Source organism: Aphelocoma coerulescens, chromosome 2 (genome assembly GCF_041296385.1).
Source record: "Aphelocoma coerulescens isolate FSJ_1873_10779 chromosome 2, UR_Acoe_1.0, whole genome shotgun sequence".
NCBI classification, from domain to species: domain Eukaryota; kingdom Metazoa; phylum Chordata; class Aves; order Passeriformes; family Corvidae; genus Aphelocoma; species Aphelocoma coerulescens.
In genome coordinates, this window is record NC_091015.1 from 135,816,087 (window position 1) to 135,839,231 (window position 23,145).

The 23,145-nt window shown below is 37.6% G+C and overlaps 1 protein-coding gene across 3 annotated transcripts in view; it reads right to left on the reverse strand.

The window, feature by feature from the left end:
- JPH1 (junctophilin 1) overlaps window positions 1-23,145 on the reverse strand; it is an 83,724-nt gene that overhangs the window by 19,666 nt on the left and 40,913 nt on the right. For all 3 annotated transcript variants that reach the window (XM_069004956.1, XM_069004955.1, XM_069004953.1), the window contains exon 3: window positions 8,637-8,755. In XM_069004956.1, the coding sequence (XP_068861057.1) occupies window positions 8,637-8,755 (119 nt within the window). The remainder of the gene's footprint in view (window positions 1-8,636; window positions 8,756-23,145) is intronic.

The window sequence follows — 23,145 nt, forward strand, 5'->3', positions numbered from 1 at the left end:
CTGAAGTAGCTGTGGTATTTCCAAAACAGGGCAACATTTCCTAACTGTATCTGCATAGTAGTATATAAGCCTTTATACTTCTGGATTCAACACCATCATAAAAATCTAACAAATTTATCCTACATGGTAGAGGGCACTATGAGTGCTGCATAACTACCTCTAACACCTCACTGGGACATCAGCTTATATACATAGATATTGCTTGTGACCAGCAATCTTCATTATGGCTTGCCTTACTTACCCTACCTTTCTGTTGATGAATACTGACAAAACTTCAAAAAAATATCTGTCAAGATTACACAGTGATGCATAGGACTCCTGTATCTAGGACAAGCTTCATTTTTCCAGGGTAGATAATATACACACATTGTATTTAATGTGAATGATCCCAGCTAAATAAAACATGCATTATAATCTACTTGAACACTTCTAAGCCTGCAGGCTGCTTAACAGGTGATAACTGAGAAGGTAAATTTTTAGCTTTTTCACAGAAAACCTAGAGACTACCGTACTTCATCTGAACTGCACTGGGGCAGCTGTTAACTGCAAAAGTAGTGTTTCTTTAAGCTCCTAAAGCATGGGTAGAAGTGAAAGGCTGTAATCCTAGTCTCACTGCAACTGCATATTCTCTGAGAAGATGAATTTCAAATATACAGAGAGACTTTTAATGTGGCATAATAGCTGTCTTTACTCAGTAGAATTCACACTTTTTTACATTTCTCCCAGTGTGTCCACATCTTTCCGACATGATTATCCCCAAAGTTCTGCACAGTATTTCAGACTCAGTGTCACTGGGATCATGCAGAGTAGGAACCATTCTCCATGACGTCCTTCTGTATACACAGCCTGGAAGGCTATGAGCTACTTCTCTTCTCTTATCACATTTCAAGTGCATGGCTATCATCCTGCTCCATGGGAGTTTGGCACCTGACCTCAACAGGAGCAGGTTTATGTCTGCTCTCCAACTGGCCAAGTCTGTCTTAAGAACTGTTATTTAGTAAATTCAATAACCAAGTGAAATTTTTCTCAAAGTCCTTCTAACTTTTGCCTCTTTGAAAATCCCTATTTTGTAAAGAAACAGTGCCTGTTTTTCTCAGAACACCCTTCTGTTCTTCCACTACAGAAAAAATAAGAGCCTAGGATATGCACTCAGGGCTTGGGTTGAAGATGCCAGCAGTTCTTATGCCTATGGAATATGTTCCAATAAGGCTCAATACTGGGAAGACAGAAAATACATGTATGTCACCAAACAACCAACACTACTTTTGAATATACAGGCATAGATATAGATAGGCAAAGTAACATGGAAATAACTAGACAGTTTCAGACTCCACTGATTCTACAGATCTAGAGATGCATTACCGCCTTTACTTAAAACTCCAGATATTTCTAAGGTATTAATGATTATAACGTCAGAATTAATTTTTTTAGAAGTCTCCTTTATCCCCTTGTATTTATAGAAAAAACACTTGAAATTAGGAACTCTGAAAAATGCAATATCAGGAATAAAATAAAGAGACTCGAAATTTACTGCTTTTGAAATATATGGCTTTATGAATTTTCTTGGAGGGTTGAGGGTTAATCCAGGATTTTTCAAAAACAGTACTCATTAAGCTGCACCACACTTTCAGCAAAATTAATTTCTTGTATCTAGCATTGAAGTTAATTATGAAGTGTAAGAGCCTGAAGTGACTGCTGCACTGCAAATGGCAGAACTGGAAAAATACAACAATCAATTTAATTCTGGGAAAACTAGGGTATGTGAGCTGCTTGGTCTTTCATCCATATATCTGGCCTCTTTCCAATATGCTCTTGATCTTTTGTATGTTAAGAGAAACCCCACTCATCATGCCACTTACCATTCTGACCCCTCACAGTGTCATTTCTGCCCTTTCACATCACCGCTCTAAGTTTTCATTTCTAAGTCTAAATTTGCAATATCCATTTACTAGTCCTCTTCTCCAAATCTATCCCATACTCTTCAGTTTGGCAACTGCCTCTGACAAAATACTTTCTGCTCTTCATCTGATACTTTTTGAGGAGCTTCTGCAATTTTCTTAGTCACATTTCAGTATCAGTACTCCACTCTCACCCTCCTTTCACACAGACGACCATTCTCCTCTTCTGGAACAATTCTCCTTTGTTAACATCTATGATTTATCCCTTTAATTCTCCTGTATTTTTCTTCCATTTTTAAACTATACTTTCAAGGAAAATAACCTCCAATTATTCTGTTCTTGGTCTCTCTACCTTTCTTTTACAATCTTCAGCCTGTTTAATTTCACCATACAAAAACTATCAATTCCATGCTGGCTGTGTTTCAGTTCCAGGTTTTACTCCTGTTCAGATGATGATCTGAATGAGTAACTATTACTAAACTAACAGGCAGAAATCTTCATCTTCTCCAAATTCTCAGCATGGTCTTCTACACCATACTCTACATTACTTAGGTCTATAACAGGAATTGGATTTTTGTTTTTTGGATATCTCCCTAGAGTCTCTCTACTTTTAAGTAACTCTTAAATTTTGCAGCCTTTCTTGGAATAAAAGGCCATGTGTATTAGCCATCTATTTCTGTGGCCTTGACAAACACAGAATGTAACTGCAAAGATTATTTTTCTCTAATGGTCCACATCACATGTTAAAAGTGTAACAGGAGAAACCTAACCTTTTAAACATGATTTAAACCTTCACTAGTATAATAAAATCCTTTCAGAATAGATCACCATACTCCACTGAAAATTAGCACTGTAAGGCAAGTTCTCAGTTCTTTGTTAACTGAATTTCAACATGGAACAAATATTTATGACGCAGTTATAAATAGGATTTATAATGGAAATTTTGACACTGTGATAATACTCCCATGTGATAGACCCTACTTCATCTTGTCCTTGGCTGGACACCATGACAGACCAATATAGAAATTCACTGGAGCAGGCCAACAGTGTCCTGGAAGGAATGATTCTTTTTCGGAGCAAATGAATGATTTTTAATAGGAGAAAGGAAGCACTGACCTCCTCCTCTCAGACTATACCTGTAATTAACACTCCCACAGAGACGTACACCTAGGCTAGAATTTGAGAAGTTACTTCAAGATAGCAGCACAGCTGAGACAGCACTGAAGTTAGTCCAGGCTTCTAACTAGTTTCATAGTAAGATCCTGCAGCCTTTACTAAGCAACCATGAATTTCATCTGGATGCAAATTAACTAGCTCACTACTTAATGCAAGTCTGTGAAAATTACAGTGATTGTAACAGCTTTATCTCTCTGCAGGAAACTGGTTCTCTGTTATTAGTTTAAAAGTTAATTTGCTCAAAACTAATTAGGCATATTTTTTCCTAAGCATATCATTTGATTATGTGATTCAAAAGTATCTTGGAGAGATTGAGAAAGCATCCTGAAGAATCAAGGCTACGCCCTTGCACACTCTCTTTGCTTTGCTTTCTCCCAAGCATGCTCTCCTGTCCCAGATGCGTTACAGGAACAGTGTGGAGTGGGTTGAGCCAGCAGGTGTGTTTGGCAGTGTGGCAGGATGGATGCAGACTCCCAGCAAGCTGGATGGTCCTCACACTGGGCAAGAGGAAAGATGTGGAAGGGTGGGGGCATCTGTACCTAGGGCTTGGCGAGAAAGGTGATAAATCTGGAAGTCAAGTTGTGAAGACCGGTATAACAAGAGTTCTAAAAAGAAAGGGGAGAACAAGAATAAAGCCTGAAACTGATACCTTTTCTTCTAATGCACCTTATTTCTTTGATTATTGGATATAACAAAAGTGCATTTGGATAAGTCTATAGGCTCTTGCTTCTCCAGAGTTCTGTAGACAGAGGATAGAAGCAATAAATTGTAGTGAAAAAATGGCATAGCAAGAAACCCAGTAACAGATCTGTGAGGCTGATGAAGTCCCATGTAGAATAAATTCAGAAAATGAACAGGCTCTTGTATCACTAAGAATAATGAGCGAGCTTCTCTATGCTTTAAGGCACAAACTGATGGCATGGCTGGTAATTCTAATCAGGCAAAATGCTCATTGTAATTGGCCTTTTATATAAAACTATCTGGTCTGGCCCACATGCATTTAGCCAGGACATTGCAGTTAATTAGCATCAGCCAGAAATCTCTCTTTCCTGTCCATATGGAGTTTGCATTTTGAGAACTCGAGGAGGTGGTGATGGCAGAGAGGAGAAAGATGGGAAGGATTTTTTTTTTCGTAAGCTTCAGACATCTACTACTGGTCAAAAGAGAATGTAAACCACAGTTGCTCTTTAAGGCATTAGAGGCCATTACAAATTGCCTTGTAATAGACTTAAAATGCTTATTTATGAAACTAGTAACGTTCAGCATGTTAATAATGATACTTTAACAAATGTTATAATAAAAAATACTAGTAAAACCTGCCAAATTCTTATAATTAGAAAGTCTTTGCTAATATATTTCACCTAAAAAATTCCGTCCATCTCTAAATTTAGACAACTTTAATTTATAAACTGCTCCTTGATTTCTTTCATGCCTTGTTTAGGAGGTCAAGGCTGGATGAATTGTATTGGTGACCCATGTATGCTCATCTGGCAGCTGGCTGGCCTGACAAATAATCTGCCAGAAAACAAATCAGATCTCAATTTCCAGACCTTAACTGCTCTGTGGTAAAGTGCCCAGACTGCTCTTACCCTGCAGCAAAGTAGTTTTACCCTTCTTTTATTTAATCAAATGTTATTCATTCAAACTGAATGAAAGAGCAGTATCCATTTGCTGCAGGATATATATGCACACAGACAATCATGGCTTAGCTGTCCAGTCTGTGCAAGTCCATACCTCGGTTTACCTCCCGACAGCGTGTTTACAAGGCCACATTCTAAAGATGGTCTGTGGAATTTAGAATGAATGTGTCAGTCAAAGCATCCACTAATCTTGTGCAAGACTAGAACAATATTCCCCCTTTCTACTGAGTGTCAAAAACCTTTCTTTTCTGTTACACCTCTGATACAGTATTCCCACCAGTTATTTGTTCTTCTCTAGGTTTTTACAAGAGACACAAAACAGCACTTATTTTTTTCTCTAAGCAAAAACACATCTCAAACTGTCCCTGGATGACTCCCTTGAATGAGGCTATGACTCAGGTTTCATTTGTTTCCTGTCCTAGTATGCTCTCTTTTGACACATCCACAAGTTTAGTGATGCCTGGAGGAAACGAACAGGTCAGAGCTGGGATTTCTCAAAATTTGTTTTATTTGTTGATAAAAAGGCCTGTAAAGTATGGCCTCTGTAAAGAGTACAACATTTGTTAAATCTACAAAATGTACAGCCTTGTGGGTAGGACTCTGCAAAGATACACATCCTCATAATTATTAATCACTAGCCAAGTATCTGCTACAGCAAAAATAGAGGCAGAGTCTTGCCTACAAATAGAATGAACAAACTCAGGGAAAACAGCTCCCTGCAACCTTTCAGGTCCTTATACCATGGCTCTGGCCTGTTCAGTCATACTTGGCTTTCCTTATATGCAAATACTAAGGCAATCAATCACTGGGAGACCTGAATCTCAAGACTTCTACAGTACCTCATTATTATTCTTACCTGCTGGATGCTACTTTGCTACTTCCTAATGCTTTTTCCTCCTTTTAGCCTCCTTTTAAACTACATTACAAAGGAAGAACCTCTTGGCAGCTTCTGATGATTGCCTTAATGAACACAAATGTGAAACATAAGAGAAAGTATTTGGGAAGTATGAACTGCCATGGTACAATGAACGATGAATATTCACTGCAATTATAATTTCTGTGTAATACTAGGCTACATGGCCCAGAAAGCTGATTTTTAAGAATCTGAAATTTAAGAGCTTTATCCAGAGGTTTTCAAATATTGAAATGGTTTTAGGCTACAGATAATTCAGAGATCACTCCTTAAGACAGAAAAGAATGCTTCTCATTTACAGAGAGGTATTTGTATTTCACTTCTTTTTGTCTCTGTTTCAAGAGACTTGTTGATATGCTACATACATTTACAGGTGACAGCATGCTTGCCTACCATACTAAGCAGTTAAAGGAATAAGAGAAAAATTACACTTTCTCATCATAACCTATTTTCAAGACAATTTAGTACAATGGAAAGCTTTCACCTAACTATAGTTTCAGAGAACGAGACAACACTTATTGATACCTTTTAGCAGTACTTACAGATACTGTAAAAATAAAAAGCTCAAGCAACAGAAGAAAAACAAGAAATTGCTATTAGGAAAGAGTAAGTTACCTTGTTTTCATTCTAATACATGAAAAATGTTATTTGAAAAGCAGATATTTACGGCTGTTTGTGTGAGTGAATGTAAATACCCAGAAATATTTATCTATTTCACTACCATAAATGACAAAAGCTAACAGTAACACTGTCCAGTTACTCTTGGCATGACTCTTGGGAAATGCTTAAACAAACAAGTATGTGTACAAGTGAGTGGGTTAACTGGTACCACACAGAAAAAGTGTATCTGAAAAAGGCATCACATACACTGAGCCTGGAAAACATCTCAGACATGATAGTACTTGAAATCATCACAATGATGTGTGAACCTGGTGGTTTGCAGGAGTTTATTTGGGATAACTGAAATTTAATTAACATCTCGGGATTTAAAAGTTGTTTACTCAATGGAAATAGATTTTTTTTTTCAAATGTGTACAAGTATGCTGTATTTGGCAATCTTGAGAACAATTAGAGAATTCAAATTTTAGACTCCAGAAAAGGTACTTATTTTTGCTAAGAGCTAGCTAACTGAGAGACGTTTCTACACAGAGAACAGAGTAAGTAAACTTGATAAATGCTTTGCTATGTCATTCCACACATATCCAGCTACACCTGGGGAAGGGATACAAACTCTCATCTTCTGTAAATGGAATAAAAGTTTCAAATGGGAGGAAAATAAGTTCCCACACTTTCTCTCCCATATCTCAGCTGATTTGTCAGCAATGCTACTTCAATTCCTGTGGCAGGGAGTAAAAAGACATCTGAGAAATTATTGATCTGGGTGATATCTTGGTGTCAAATTTCACACTGTCAGATGTTGGCATTTTCACTTGAGTACTCTAGTAATTTCTTTATTTGAAGGTTTTGGCAGCTTTAAAATATTTTCTTTCGAAATGCTTCAATTCTTTGCATGGCTAAGGCTATGACTTCTTAAATTATGAATGGCAAGATAACCTGCAGATGTAAATTGGGATTTGTTCACCTGGTGGAGGACGAAATAATGAAAAAAGCCTTGAGTACGACAGCAGTAACTATGGGACAAATATGTAAGTCCACAGGAGAGGTAGTAGTGAGGTAATTCTCAACAGTGAAAGTACGTATTTATGCTGTTTTAAAGTTAGTAAAGTCTTACTGCCGGAAATAGTTGAGTTTTGCCTACAGTTCTGGACTGCCATGTTCAAGAAAGATGAATTTATATCAGGACGTGTACAAAGAAAGTCTGCAAGACTAATGAAGGGAATGAAAATTCCAATCAGGTCAACAACCCTTGACTTAGGCACTAAATGAATACAAGAGTTCCCCAATCCCCACAATCCCAAAACACATTCTCTACAGCCAAACACTTAGGAATAAAGAAAAAAAACAAGTATTCTGTAAGATAAGTGACAGTAAAGATTTAGTAAAAAGTTATATATAGTGGCCACTTGAACAAAAAAATGAAGTAAATAGGTTCAATTTTAGAAAATATTGCAGAGTGTTGTTCTTTGCTTTTGTGGGTCATGATAGCCTGCATTCACTATATGGGTACATTTAAGAATAAATAAGTTTGTGTCTGAAACAAGGATAAGCAGAAAACAACTGTAAGTGAAAATGAATCTCAGAGCTATAATCTGTATTAGCATACAAGTACAGGCAAATCCTTGAAAAGTAGTAACAAGATATGACTCAACTCAATTTGAGAGGTGAAAGAAAGGGCAGGCACGAAAAGACATTAAATTGGCAAATGGGAGTTCCATTTTATCTATCCAATTTTAAGCTAAAGACCAGTACACAGAAATACTAACCTCATGGAAAGACAGAAGAAAAACAAAGTAAAACCAACTTTGCTTCTTCCTACAGCAACTTTCTAAACCCTGTGACAAATGAAAATGGGTTGCAATGCTGACATAAGTGAGACAGACTTAATTCTATGCTATCATGAATATGGGACTAATATTCTACAGAGCACCCCAACCATAACAGAGAATATTCCTTTATAGGTTATATATGCTTAATGGTAAGGCATTCTGCAAAATCCAGACCTTAGCTAACCAAGACTGTCAAGAATTTTACTGGACAGTGAAAAACCTATAGATCTTCCCACTAATAAACCCATTACAAAATTCATCCAAATTTCTGTTGATTTATGATGGCCAAGTCTGTCTTTGACACTGTCCTGAATAAACTACTAATCTGAGGCAAAGTTATATTCTTTTCATCACTCAGCTGTTTTCATACAAAGAAATAGTCACCAAATTATTAAAAACTGAAAATACAATCTTGAGCAATGTACACTGTTCATGACATACATGTGACTTATTTCTGTATAAATGATAACATTCAAGATGGAATCAACACTTAATAACTTAACACAAAATCTTTTCACTGCAATAAAACAAATAGCCACACAAAATCCCAATCTACAATTACCTGGTTGGTAGAAATTTGGTGAAAGTTCTCTGGCAACTGCTCTTGCAATATCACATTCCTGGCGAGCAGCCTGAGCAGCCTGATCCGCAGCATCAGCTTTAGCTCTTGCATGTGCGGTTCTGTACAAAGTAGAAAACAGTTTATATGCAGAGGAGTCTTTTATCAGTTGCACCAAGCATCTGAAAACACAGGACCTCAGCTACCATACACTATCCTGTACAGTGCACTCTTAGGATAACCTGCTGTGAGTAACTGCAAATCAGCAAAGTATTTCAGGATCAAATCACTATTCCTCTCAGCTCTTCAGTCCTGGTCATCCTTGGATCACAATTACTTGCAGGAACACAATTTACAGGCTGAGCTTATCATTAAAATTTCTAAATAGAAGGAAATAATAGTATCTGACAGAAACATGGGATTTAGGATTTATTTACATGTTACCAGAATGTGTACAGAAGGTCAGACTGGGCCACCACACTGATTCCTAAACAGGGTTCTGGGATTCTAGGACACATGGTATTCAAAGAGACTGAGGAACGCTACTACCTTTACCACATTTCAAAGTTAATGCTGGGTCAATGCTGGGTGCCATGTAAAAATTTTTGAAGGCCAAAATTCAAGTATATTGGCGCAAAAAATAGGAAATGTCTTCCACAATCAGATCACATTGGTAAGAAATAGCCTGGAAAATGTGTTTAACACTTCAATAGGCATTTGTAGAAACAGGGACTTAACTGTACTAAATTCTTGTAACTCACTGAATTTCAAATCCAAAAACAATCTGAAAAGGCAACTTTTCTGAAGTCAAGACAATAGTATGGAATACTTTGGTAAAGTAATGTGCACTCTGCTTCCACTTTTTTCCTCTTGCTATTTCTCAAAAAGCCTCAAGAACAGCTTGTGCAAAGGCCTCTGCTTCCAGAACGCAAACTGATAGCTGTGTTGCTGCAGGTTTGCATCACTGTTTGTCCCATCTTCCCTCACCACTTCATTTTCCAAACAGTTATTTGTTTAAAAATTCCTGATGGCCATGATCTCTCTGTGCCTCTACAGCATTAGCACATAGCCTAGAGCTATGAAATGGCTTGTTAGAATGGAGGGGAAGCTAAACATGGCAAACCAGCAGAATATTTCCAGACTCTAAAGAGATTACTAACATTTCTAAACCAAATACATTAAATTTCATGATCTCATCACTTTTCTTGTAACATTCTAGTAGAAAACTGACACAGAAGTAAGAAAAGAATTAGTTAACAGGACAACAATAACACCAAACTTTATCCCATGTGCCTGGTAATAGTAATGAATAGCAATTAAATAAATGAAAACTTCTAACAACTTCACTGTAAAAATTCCATTTTATTTGCAAGAAATAAAGAAGGGTTCTATGTATTTTAGACAAAGGAAGAATTAAATGTTAGCATTAACCAGAATGAGCATCAGGAGATTAACAGTATGGCAGACTTTGCATTTCTGTAAGGATGTTTAATCCCGTAGGGTACTGGTATAAACACAGACATAAAAAAACCACATAGACAGTTTCATCTGTGGTGCCTGGAGAAGATTTATTTAAGTTACATCCTCCCTAAAATGTGTGTGGGGATAAATGTTGAATGTTCTTTCAAAGCTTAGCTTGTCATCATTTACTGGATAAATATTAGCTTCTGCTGCCTTCTTGCAGGTGTCCCTAGGTCTGTGAGAAAAAAGACAATGAGGAAATGAATTGTAACACCTTCGATTTGTTCTCAGGATGGGGGAAAGAAACTGTTAATAAAAACAAATACACCGTATAATCCCATGTGTTCTGTGCAGTTCATGAATGGGTGTATGGTACATGCTTGCTTAGAAACAGTAATCAAACTCGTTCTTTCTCTATAATCATTATTTTCAATTAGATGAGCTATTCTTAGCTCCTGCATAATTATGTCTATGCAGCATAAACTTAATGAAGCAATCCCAGCACTGGGACATTGTTTTGTGAGACAATAATGGAGTCTGCTCATAGATAAACTAGACACTGGTCATCTTTTTGTGATGAAAGAACAACCAGACTACTCTCATATAAAAATAGTCTAACACTATCGCTACTGCTACAACAGACATTTTAAAAGCTAATATACTAAATGACCAGCACCAAGAAAACATACTGCCAGGATAATGCATTTATTTATTGATGCCTATGAATTTTCTATATTAATTATATCCAAGAAGCAAAACAGACATTCTGTAGAAATGTACAGTATCAATTAGTTTAGGAATTAAATGGTGACATGAGTAAGAAGCTGGTGTAACTCTGTCACATGGAGGGGGCAGAGCAGGTCGCAACAGGAAGAAGCCAAAGGAACAGAAGGTAAATGAGCACAGCTTTCCTTGGCTGCCTTATCTCACACCTCTTTTTTCAACTCACACTTCCTGCTATTCTGCCCCTTTTGTACTCTCAGTGAGGAGCTCCAGCAGACCAGAACAGGAGGGAGCACTGCCAAGGCATGTCCTAGCAGTGACACACAGGAGCAGAGCCTCAGAGAGACGATGCAGCAAGAGGAACTAACCAGCACAGGAGGGCAAGGCACAGGGACATGTTTATGCTCCTCAGCAGGCCTTTGACAGCCAGACAGAAGTGTGAGCACATGCCTGTGCTGAGATACTTTCTTGACAGCCTCTTCAGCATTGATTAGCAGTGACAAAAGTGACAAGAATGGGAGAAAGTGGCAGAGCTGATCCTTCTGCACAGAACAGCAGCTCTGTGCCCTGCCTGGGAACGCAGGCTCTTCTCTATGTGCAATTACTTGCTATTTATCACCTTGGCATTTGGATGCTTTAGTGGGTAACTTCAGCAACATGTACTTTATCACCTCCATTTGCAACTGCGTACTTTCATAATTTTTTAACTTCTTGCACACTTTTAAGCATCAGACTCAAATAATTTTTCTGTTGCTATTTATTTTCCTGTTTTGTTTTTTATTCTGACTTCCACATTTGACCTGCCTGTATGTTTTCCAAATGACTTGCTTCCAATTACTGCCGCTTGATACTACATTTTGTCTGTACTTGTTTTATTTTGCCTTGAACTGACCCCCCACACTATTAGTATCAAAAACTATGAAGAAATACGTTAGTTTTGAATGATAATGTTCGTAAAGGAGAACTATCAAAGCAGAAATAGAATCCATTTGCTCCATTTATGCTTCACACAGTTTTGGAAAGCTTTCTTTACCTTTCATTTCTGGGGTACTACTTGGAGACCACTGTAAGGTCTCCAAGTTTTGTTTGCTATCAGCAGTTATTCATAGAAATTGGAAGTCTATGATATATCACATCAAAATGACCCGCATCTGAATGACCACCATCTACTTGAGAGCTGTTTTTTTTTTCTCCAGGGAACTCTACATCCTTTGCTACGACAAGAGATCTTTATGAGAACTCTTGAAAGAAAAACTTAGAAAAAAAAGCCTCTTTTCCTCTTCCTAGCCAAGAAAAAGACTGTGGTAGGTTTTTTCCAGGAAGGATTGATCTCAAGTTTCAGCAGCAAAATAGAAATTATGCAGGAGAGAAGGCAGCAATCCACAGACTGCAAAACAGTACAAAAAGATTAAGTAACCTGCTTTGCAATGCTGCATTCAGGTTCTAATCCATAGCAAAGAACCTTTAATGATTTTTTCATTTTAGGTGAATAGGCGGTTCTTTGTAGAAATTAATTCTCAGCAACTGTAATACCTAATACACACTAGTAACTTTTGAATTGCTGTGTAGTTTTATGTGTATTTCTCCTGGAAAGTATCGAGACTACCATTAATATTCCACATGATGTCTCAAACACATGCTTGAAAGGTTTCAAATGAATATAAAAATTGAAGTAATCACCAAAATCAATTCATATTTAGAGGGACAATCTACTCCTCCACTAATGAATGCACAGAGGTGGTAAATTCAATGAAGACAGGGGCTTCAGATTAAGTTGTATCTGTGGCAGGAATCAAACTGTACTTACATTAAAAAGGAATCTGTAGCTATAGCTCATGGAGAGTCTTGGCACCACATAGCAGCATGTGGAGTCCCTATAGATACCGTGTAGATACCAGTCTCTGTTGTCAGTGAGTGAGGGCTGAGGGACCAATGCCTGACTGAAAGCCTGGTACTGTGAGAAACTGCATACCAGGGTCTGATTTCTAAAGCAGCCTAAGCTTTCTAGACTGTGGGACAGCTGGTATCACTACTGATAGCTTTCTTTTCTGTGTTTCACTGGGTAGGTAAACAGGAACACATCATATTAACTACACTCAAAAATTATAAGCACAGAGCCAGAGGCTTCTTACAAGCAGCTCCCCTTTCGGCAATTCTATGGTCAGGTTTCTATCTATTTATGTATGAAAAACAGGAGGAGTGCTTAGCCTTGAAGAGCTTAAACAATATTATCTCCCTTTCTGCAGCAACAATGCTTATATATAATGCCATGTGCCTGGAATGCATTATGTAATGTTTATCTAAATTTAAAACCCATTTAGAACTGTCCATTACCCTCCAGATTATTTTGTATTTCCATGGTATCCTTCAATGCACTTGTAATGCTGCCTCATTCAGAGTCAATTGAAAATGTTAGCAGCATATGTTTACTTTGTTTCATTTTTCAAATTTTATTAAACACAGTGAATCCAGCATAAAGCTTTCCAGGAGCTTGCTTTCTATTTCTTAAAATTATAGACATAATTTTGCTTTCCATTTGCCAAATATATGACACAGAATTATGCTCCTATCCCATTATCCTGAACTATTGATATTTATAATGTTAAATTAACAGATTTCTATATTGTAAGAACAAAAATATCAGTAGTGGCCAAACCTACACGAAGTTCTCAAGAGATGTTTTTTATTAATGACAGCTATCAGGTGTAACATTACATATTGTGGGGTTACTACCCACTACCATTCTTCTTGAAATTGGCATTCTCTATAAACAATCCTACCTTCCTAAACTCTAAAATGCAGTGATTGTTCTAGAAAGCAGAGAGTGTTATGCTGAGGTTTTTTTTCCAGGTATAAAAATTTCCAACATTTTCACATTTGTTTCTATCTGTCAGAGAAAAGCTTAACAATCTGCAAAACCAAGTTCTGGTAAAATTGGTACAGAGATCCATAGCATTTCCAGGTAAAATGAGCTGGAGAGAAAGAGAAAAACTTTAAGCAAAGTTCTTTGGTAGACAAATTTTTTCCTTGCCCCCATTTTATTTCCATATTTTTATGATAATTATATATCAGTAATGAATGCTCAATATATATAGAAAATCTATATATTTTTTAACACTGCAAGTGAGAGACTGGTATTTATCAAGTGTGCTAGCCATCCTTCTCAGCTTCTCTCAGTGATAATACTGAGTGAAAACCAGTATTTTGCTATGGTAGAATTAAAAATACATACATGCATGACTGTGTAGAGTACCTAAGAACTCTAGGCTTCATAACTCCCAGCAACTCATTGCTGTAACAGCTTAGAAGTGAGGGTAGGTCACTGAATACCAGCAAGAAATGGGAGTCTCTGAGAGAAACAGAAAGAGGAAAAAGACTGACATAGGTAATGCAATACAAGAGCTTCATGTCAGTAAGAAACTTAAAGTGATCCTAAACTACAGATTGAATTAACAAAATGAGACATATGTCTTCAACTAAGCTTTACTTTATCAATCTCCTTTGTGCTTTACTAAATTTTAATCTCAACCAGCCACTCCTTCTTTATGAACTGACTTCACTCAGTAATTGGGACTAGCTTGGTACTACCAGTGAAGGCTGAAGCAGTAAAGCATGAGCGTATCTATCATGCAAACACTGCTGGCACATCGATCTGTATCATCTTGCCTAATGGATTTTGCTTCTGAAAACTCCTCCTTCCCAGCCTAAATTAATTTCTCATATTTTTCAGTCCTCACTCATATTAGAAGAACTTAAAAAATACTAACCTTTAGTTAATTACTCCCGAAAAACTGAGGAAATTTCTTACACTTGGTAAACAGCCAACCTGATTTCAGTACTTGAGAAAATAACCTGGGGCTAATGACTGGTAAGCCAGATGTCAGTTGTAGGCATAAATAATACCATAAATAAATTTGGTCTACTTCCACAGAGATTTACAGGCTAACAGTGTATTGTGCCAGACATTATACTTTAACAAAGTGTTTTGCCGAACACTTCATACACATGTGAATATTATGGGTCCTGTACCTTATCTTGTTTGCCTTGATTTAACATACTTGGACTATTTTTTTAAGGCTTCTGATTTTGTACCCTATGGAAATATATTTAAACAACAGCATAAATTACATGGAATTGATAAAGTACATCAAAATGGATTGAAAGCAAACTCTGACACATTTCAAAGCTTAATGTAGAAGACACCAAAGAAAACAGCTGACAGGCGTGTTTTTCCTTAAGAGTTAGTTTTTGTTCCAGAGTTGTTTAATATTTCACTTTTAGAATGTCTCAATACAAGCTAAAACATACTGTGGTAGAGCTGGAAAGTTACACAACTTCTGAATTCTGAAAAACCCCAAGGACAATTTCCTGTAACCTAAAGTTACTGTAATCTACAGTTTACTGCAACATGAAGTTCAATCATAGCAACTCCAAATCCCACTGTGTTTAAGTGTACCAAAACAAAACACTGGGGAACAAAAATCCAGCCAGTATTGGAGACGGTCATGGAAAGCAGCACAAAGGCAGATGACACCCTGCTGGCTAGTCCCACACACTGCTGCAAAAGGAAGGGTTAACATGCAATTAATACATGTGGAGACAGAAATCAAGTATGAACTAAGGAATCTGGTTTTGCTGTACTACAAAATCCAGCACCCATAGAAACACTAAGGGAACAATGCCCAGCTCATCCATGCCCCAAGAACGAAAAAGAAATGTCAGGACCACAGAATAACGGAGGATCTAAAGACAAGCTTTTTGACTTACACTTCTTGAGCCTTCTGTCTACTCATTTTTGAAAAAAACACTGAGAAGCCACTTATCAAGGTGTACGCACAGGTATCTGACAGAGGAATATGGGGAAGACATAATGGGGAAGAGAAGTGTTTCAGAAAAAGATGTTACTGGTCCAATGATTAGAAGATGAACTTGGGCATAGTCAACCTTGAAATGTTATGGGTGTATTTTACAGCCAAAATGATGGACATTTCTAAGCCTTTGCAATGATATTAGGCACTGTAATAGAAGCGCTCTTTAATCCATTTACTGAGTAAAGAACTACATAGTCTTTTGTTTACAGGAAATGAGATTAGTTGATTTTGGGACTGTTTACATTAGGTAGACAGCTGACATAAGGGCTCTCATCATCTCACTGAAGACACCCATCTTACTCCATTAAAACGAGCTTTCAGTTTGGAACTCTGAAGTGTACAAATGTCAGACTCCTGATGAACACGCCCTGCTGTGCTCACAAATACGGCAAACACCAATCTCCGTGCTTGTTGGGGAATCAGCTGCCTTCCTATGCCAAGATTTAGAACCTGGTTGCATTCTCCTTTAGGGTCCATGCCAATAAACCCAGTACAGCTCAGCAACTCAGGAGTGCCAAGGTACTAATTTCTGTAACACCAGTCCCATACACACAGCAGTTCACAAAGATTTTAGGTGAATGAAGGACATCATCCTCAAAAGAGTATATTTCTGAAAATCCACTTTCACCAATTGACATAAATTATTTCAATCTCCCTAGTCTGTCTTTCAGGCCCTCACTCTGGCTTACTTATTTGAAAAAGGACTCACATTCAGAGGTCTGAATTTACAAAGGTGTTTTGAATTGCTGTTAGCATCACTAGAGAGGCTGCTTTATGTGGTACTCTGCTTAACTTTAGGTGTTACACTAGCCTAGCATTATTTATACGCACATCAGATACTCTGCCTCTGTATAAAGGAGCTGGCTCATCATGTGATGGTACTCAGTTTTAACCACCACTCTGTCAGTAGTTTGAGTGAGTTTTGCTTTCATATTGATTTACTTGACTACAGCACTGGCACAGAGATCACTGAATCATTTAGGCTAGAAAAGACATTTAAGATCATCAACTCCAACCATTGACCAGGTACTTACTTCCAAATCTGCCACTAAACCACATCCCTGAGTGCCACATCTACAAGGCTTTTAAATACCACCAGGGATGGTGACCCAACCACATCCCTGAGCAGCCTCTTCCAAAGGTTGGCAACCTTTAGGTGAAGGAACTTTTCCTGATATCCAATCTAAGCGCCCCCTGTCACAGTCTGAGGTTGCTTCCTCTTGTCTTACTGCTTGTTACCTTGTGAGAAAAGATCGACACCCACCTCGCTATCTGTTAAAGACAGCACAGTCTTCAATTTCTGCAAGATCAGCACCATCACTTCAAGCAGAACGCAAGCTTTCCTGTGGGAAAGTTTACACTGTACAAAATACACTGTTGTATACTACGCTCATAGGGGGTTTTGCCCCATTTTTGCCAATGGTGATCCACTGACAGTTTTTCTGTCACATAAATCTTGATGTGTATTTATCTATCCTACTTTATAGGACAAATCGTACTCTATTTTATTACCAACCCTCCTTGGTGAGCAGTATTTTCTTCCAGTTCCCTGACCCCATAGTATTAATTCCTGTAGACAGGAAGGGGCTTTTTTTTGAAAGGGATAAGGGAATAGCTGCAAACAATTTGTTGTTTCCAATCACTAAAGCCAATTATATTGTTTGGCTGAAAGAGCTTCTGAATCTAGCTGGAAGCATGAAAAAAGATACACACTTGAGCTTCAGCTGCTCCTGATGACATAGTTAAGTGAAGAAAAACAAAAAGGAGATAAATATGTTTCTCCTCCCTTCATTATAACATACAAGCTTCATAAAAAGAAGAACTTCATGTAGTAATGATTCTGCACAGCAAAGGCATTCCTACTCAAGGAGATGGGAATACATGGACCACTGTGATCATTTGCTTAGCTAATTTGTAAGGTATGTTTAGTGCATTGCACTTCCCCCCACCACATATTTTTTAAAAAAAACTGGTCTCCATCTGGGACAAATAAAATGGTGGATATGGTGACTGTTATCATCAATGCCAATATTTGGAGGCTATTCTACACTCTTAAGTATAAGAAAGCAGTAACATTTCGTCCCAGGGATACAACTAGATGAAAAATAAGAAAATCTTACAAGAAGCGATCAGGAATTTTTTTTGGTATTCAAATGGACTGTCTTTTCCATTCAAAACATTATCTTTTTCAGTGTTCTACTGGTTTTTACCGCTTTAAATTACTTTAAAAAATAAAATAAATCAGAAAATATGATCTCAAATATAATTATTTAATTTTTTTTTTGTTAGAATAATTCTAGTTAGAAAACTTTTGGAAGCTCTATTAATCAGTAAACTTATTCAGAAAAACTATGTCAAATGTCATCCAAGATAATGTCTGTATTTCTTAATCTCTCCCTTATACAGAGTTGGTGTGTTTTTTTTAACTTTTTTTTAAAATTTCAAGGAAAAATAAGTCCACAGTGTTAAAAGATATTTTAGCAAAGAATACCAGAGCTTTTGGAGAGTAATATGTGTAATATAAGACCAGTATCTGATCTCTCTTAACATCAAAATATATGTAACTCACAACATACTTGTTGCATGAAAATTACATTCCCGGAAACCAGAGGGAAAATGTGAAAAATTAGTTGAAATTCTGTGGGTTTTACTGGCTTCAAAAAATGCAAGAGAAACTCCCTAATCATAAGTACTTCTAGGAGCATACTTCATGCTTTTTCTGAGTGACTTTGGTAGCCTGTAACTTACTATATTGCAGTTTTAGTACCTGAATCCAAAGCCTTCATTACTGTGCTTGATGGAGGAAAACATGCTAAGAAAGAAGTCCCTACTACACACTTAGTGTCTTGGGGCTTATTTGGCTTTCTCTATTACAAAAGCTGTAGCACACACACTTATTGCTTATATTTTCTCAAAATAAAATAATATTATGAAATTAAAATCTTCATAATAAATGAGAACAGAAAGGATACACTGACCATAGAATAAAGCTTAATCATAGTAGAGCTTTGTACACTGCACAAAATTGTCTAGAAAATACAAAATGAAAATACTGGCTAGAACTTAGTGCCAAACAAAATAATTTTTTTGTGAGATATAATAGTGGCATTTATGCACTTATTACTAAAAAAAAAAAAAAGTGGTGTAATTAAACTATTAAATGATAAACATATTGCCATGAATTCAAACACTCTGTGGCAATATTATGGGGTTTTTTTAACAGTCCTTTTAAAACCTTTGGGCATTAAAATCTAGTTCAATACTTTCAGCATTTTAAAGGCATTAACTATGTGTGTTTAAATTTACTTTTTGTGTCTTTAGCAATCTTAGAGCCAAAACTAAATTGGGCTTATCTTTCTTTGCATGGTTCGTTTCTGTTCCCTGATTAGGTGTCAGATGTCTACAAAAAAAGTATTGATAGAAAAATGTCTAGCAAACCACGCTGGAGTAAGTTCTTCCTTTTTTGGTTGTTTAAAGATAACTGTTACAAAATTCACAGAAATACCTGAATAACAGAAAACACTGACATATTACAATTGAGCAGCTTAATTAAAAAGGGCCTAAGCTCTCCACGAAAGACAAGTACTCAAGTGTAGGGATGGTTTAAGTAATTTGCCTTTTCTCCACGCTGACTGATATGAATCAGGCTGTTCATATTATATATTAAACATCAAGAAACCAAACAGGTTAAACAAGCAGAGGAAAGACTTTGATGATACTTCCATCTGTAAACATGTAATTCCTCTTAACTAAAGAGCACTGCAGATTGAAAGGAACACCAGATCATTTCAGACATAGGGCAGCTGACAGCTATTTTACAGGTTTTGCTATCTCCAGCACGAAGGAAAGGCAAAACCTGAGTTTATGACAAATGCAGTTAACAGCTTTAAAATAATCTTCTCTCATATACATACCCCCTCCAATGAACATCTATGCATATGTTTACCCTCTACAGCTATCTATAATGCTGCCAATAACACACACTTGGAATAAACAACCACCATGTCCTATCAGCTACCAGAAAAACTGAAAACCCAGGAATGTTGCTTTGTTCTGGTTTACACAGGGCTGATGACCTTGCCTAGATGCCCAGCCAGAGACTGCTGAGAGTTTACAGCAGCTTATTTGTTCCTGCTTAGAGCAGTCCTTGACTGCTTTGTTCAGCTGAAGTCATGCAGATCTGCACAGTAAAGTTGAGGATTGTTGTATTACATATTTAGCAGTAACCATTCATGAGAGCAACAACTTACTGCAGACTCATGAAAGTCTACTGTTTTAGACCCTCTGAACAGAGCTGGTCATGGTCTATTTGCTCCTTTTTTTTTTCTTCTTATCACAGGCCTTGTCTGGAAGCCCTGATATTGTCTTCCAGTTTCCTCTAAAAAGCAAGCACTTTCTTTTCTGAGTCACTAATAGCAGAATTTTAGTGTAAACACTATGGCATGCCATTAAAAAGAAAACAAATCCCAAAATAATCAGTCCTACATCTCCTTGCCCTCTCTTCACACAAACACAGATTTATCAGATTTTCCAAGAATCTAAAGGTTGATGGCTTTTAGTGACACTCACGACTGTGATACTGGAACAGCTGGTAAGACAAGAATCTTCTATTAGGCAATACCATGTGCTTCCTCTCCCACCAAAAAGCTGTTCCTACTGAGGCCCAATCTTGAGATCTGGTGCTCGACATCAGGATGGGCAAGCAATTCCTGAGCCTCAAAAATGAGTCTCCTAGTAAAGTTACCTTTCTGAACTGCAGGTATTTGAGCTTTTAAGTGTATCAGAGAAGGGCCACATGTCGCTTCCTCTTGCACAGCAGCACTACCACAGCTTGCCAAAAGCACTGGATCTGCTCTACCTGCACTGAATAACGGCGCTGCATACACACGGCAGTGTTTTCCAGAAGTGCTGGGCATGACTAAGTAGACACCCATCTAAGTCCTACACTCATCATGTCTTCAATGAATAACACTGCAAGTGTAAGTGCTGCTACCACAGCAATTCATGTTGCTGACAGACAGTGGTAACTGCAAGGATCTGAACACCAGGGAGTGACAGGAAAATATTTGCACCTGCTATTTTTCTTGAGGACATTAAAGGAGCCTTACCATGTCAAGGGCATGCATCTTGGCAGGGAAAGGGCTGACAAATCCTGGGAAACCAGTGTCCTGGAATAACCCTGTGGGCTGGATGAATTATCCTAGGATCAGAGAATCATAGAGTGGTTTGTGTTGGAAGGGACCTTAAAAATCATCCAGCTTCAACCCCCCTGCCATGGCCAGGGACACCTTCCACCAGACCAGGTTGCTAAAAGCCCCATCCAGCCTGGCCTTGGACACTTCAGGGATGGGGCCTCCATAACTTCTCTGTACACCTGTTCCATCATCTGACCACCCTCACAGTAAAGAATTTCTTTCTAATACCTAATCTATATCTACCCTAAGAATACCCTACATAAATCTCTTGAAACCCTCTGTATTATCACTATACTCACTGATGTAAGAGTTCCTCCCCACCTTTCCTGTATGCCCCTTTTGGGTACTGGAAAGCCCCTCCAAGATTTTCCTGGGGCCTTTTCTTCCCTGGGCTAAACCACCCAAACAGCAACTTATTTTGTCAGGTTGTATACCAAGATGGTCCTTCCTAATGATCCACCTTCACCTGAATATGTGTCTTATTTTATGAATCGCATGGGAAAATATGAAGGTCATCAATGGGAAGGCTTCAGTCATGCCTCAGTTCTTCTGCTGAAGCCTGCATTGCTGGGGGCTTAAGGGAGGAATGGAGGACATACTTGAAGAGCCACTGGAAGGGCAGGGAAAATGAACACAGGCTTTCTTGGAGAATTTGATAATTCAAGATCATCAGTGCAAGGTAATTCAAAGATTAACCAGTTTTATGTAATTAGCAAAATAATAACAATAATAAAAATCTCTCCCTCAACAAAGGACAGATTTCCAGCTAGATCTATGGATGCAGTGCATGTCTACTGAACATGGATATGACCTCATATTATGCTTAGCTGACACTGTAACAAAATGCGAGGGTTTGTTCCATACAGCAGTCTTGCTGCTCTGGCATGAGCATGCTCCAGCAGCAAGTGGATGCACATGGAATATGATTTCTCATTGGAAAGGCAAAGTCATTTGGTAACAAGTAAAGACTTACTTAGCAATCCTATTAAATAAATAAAATTTTCACTCTCCGTGAGACAAAAGAGCAGTTAAAAGTCCTGCTGAAATTAACCAAACTTTTGCTACAAACTCCAGTGCTTAGAAGACTTGCTGAAATACTGCAATGGGTTAGTTTGCAAGAAATTATGTGGGAATCCTTCAGCAGAGGTTGAAATCTGCTTTTGGCAGTTTCTTCTTCTACCTCTTATGCAAGTGAGTCTAGCTACAAAATCTTGCAAACTACTTCTGCTTGAATGATTGACCTGTCTAGTAGCAAAGCCCTGTTTTGAGTATTCAAATACCGAGAAAATAAGACATGAAATGACCTCTTTTTGGTCAGTATGGGAGCTAGATTTCTACCTGACAATCAAGCTTGGCATTCCACAGAATGGGCAGACATAGAAAGCAAGCTTTTAGGAATTCTCAGGTCTAGAATCTTCATGTACTTTGATCAGAGTTTATACGTGCAGAAACTCAGCCTCTAAGTTTGTTAGAAAAGCCCTCACTGCAGAGAGAAACTATATCCTTTACTCATGTTTAATAGGTTTGAATAACAATTCAAATGGTAGTGCTGTTCAATTCCATAATACCTGGACAGAAACATACAGGTCACACCATATATCACTGCACCATATTTCTCTCTTATGACCTAGCTGACTGGGCAAAACCAGAAGTGAGTTCCTTATTTTAAACACATCATATGTTTTGTAGAGAGTGAGAGCATCATGGAAAAATTCCGGATGCAGCACCTTGATTGACATTTTCAGGTATATCATGCACTATATCTCTGTAAAAATGCCAAAAACAATGCATTAGTCTTACACATGTAACGTGCTATGATAAAATCATTACCAGCCTACAATTGAGATAGCATAGGGAGAACTTTAGATTTTTTTGGGAGAAGAAAGAAATTGCCTTTCTTATCTACCTTGAGAAAACACATAGTTTCCATTGCCAAGAAAGGAGGACCCTCATCTATAGATCTTACATGAAACAAGGTCAATTTTGTTTGAAAAAGACTTCACAGAGAAAAAAAAAAGTCTTTGGAGAAGGAAAAGAAATAAAACTGTCTCTGGCATGGCAAATTGAGACTGAACAGATTAGTCAAGAAAAACAGCATTTTAAGACACAGCCATCTGAGATCCTAACAATTAGTCTTGAGGGAACAGGGCAAGATAGAGTCTGAGAGATTGTATTTTCTAGTGTTGGTTAAAAAGAGTTACCTGCTTTCTTGTCAAATCTACCAAACAAGAAGTAGTGCCAAAGAAAAGGGAAGGCTGACTC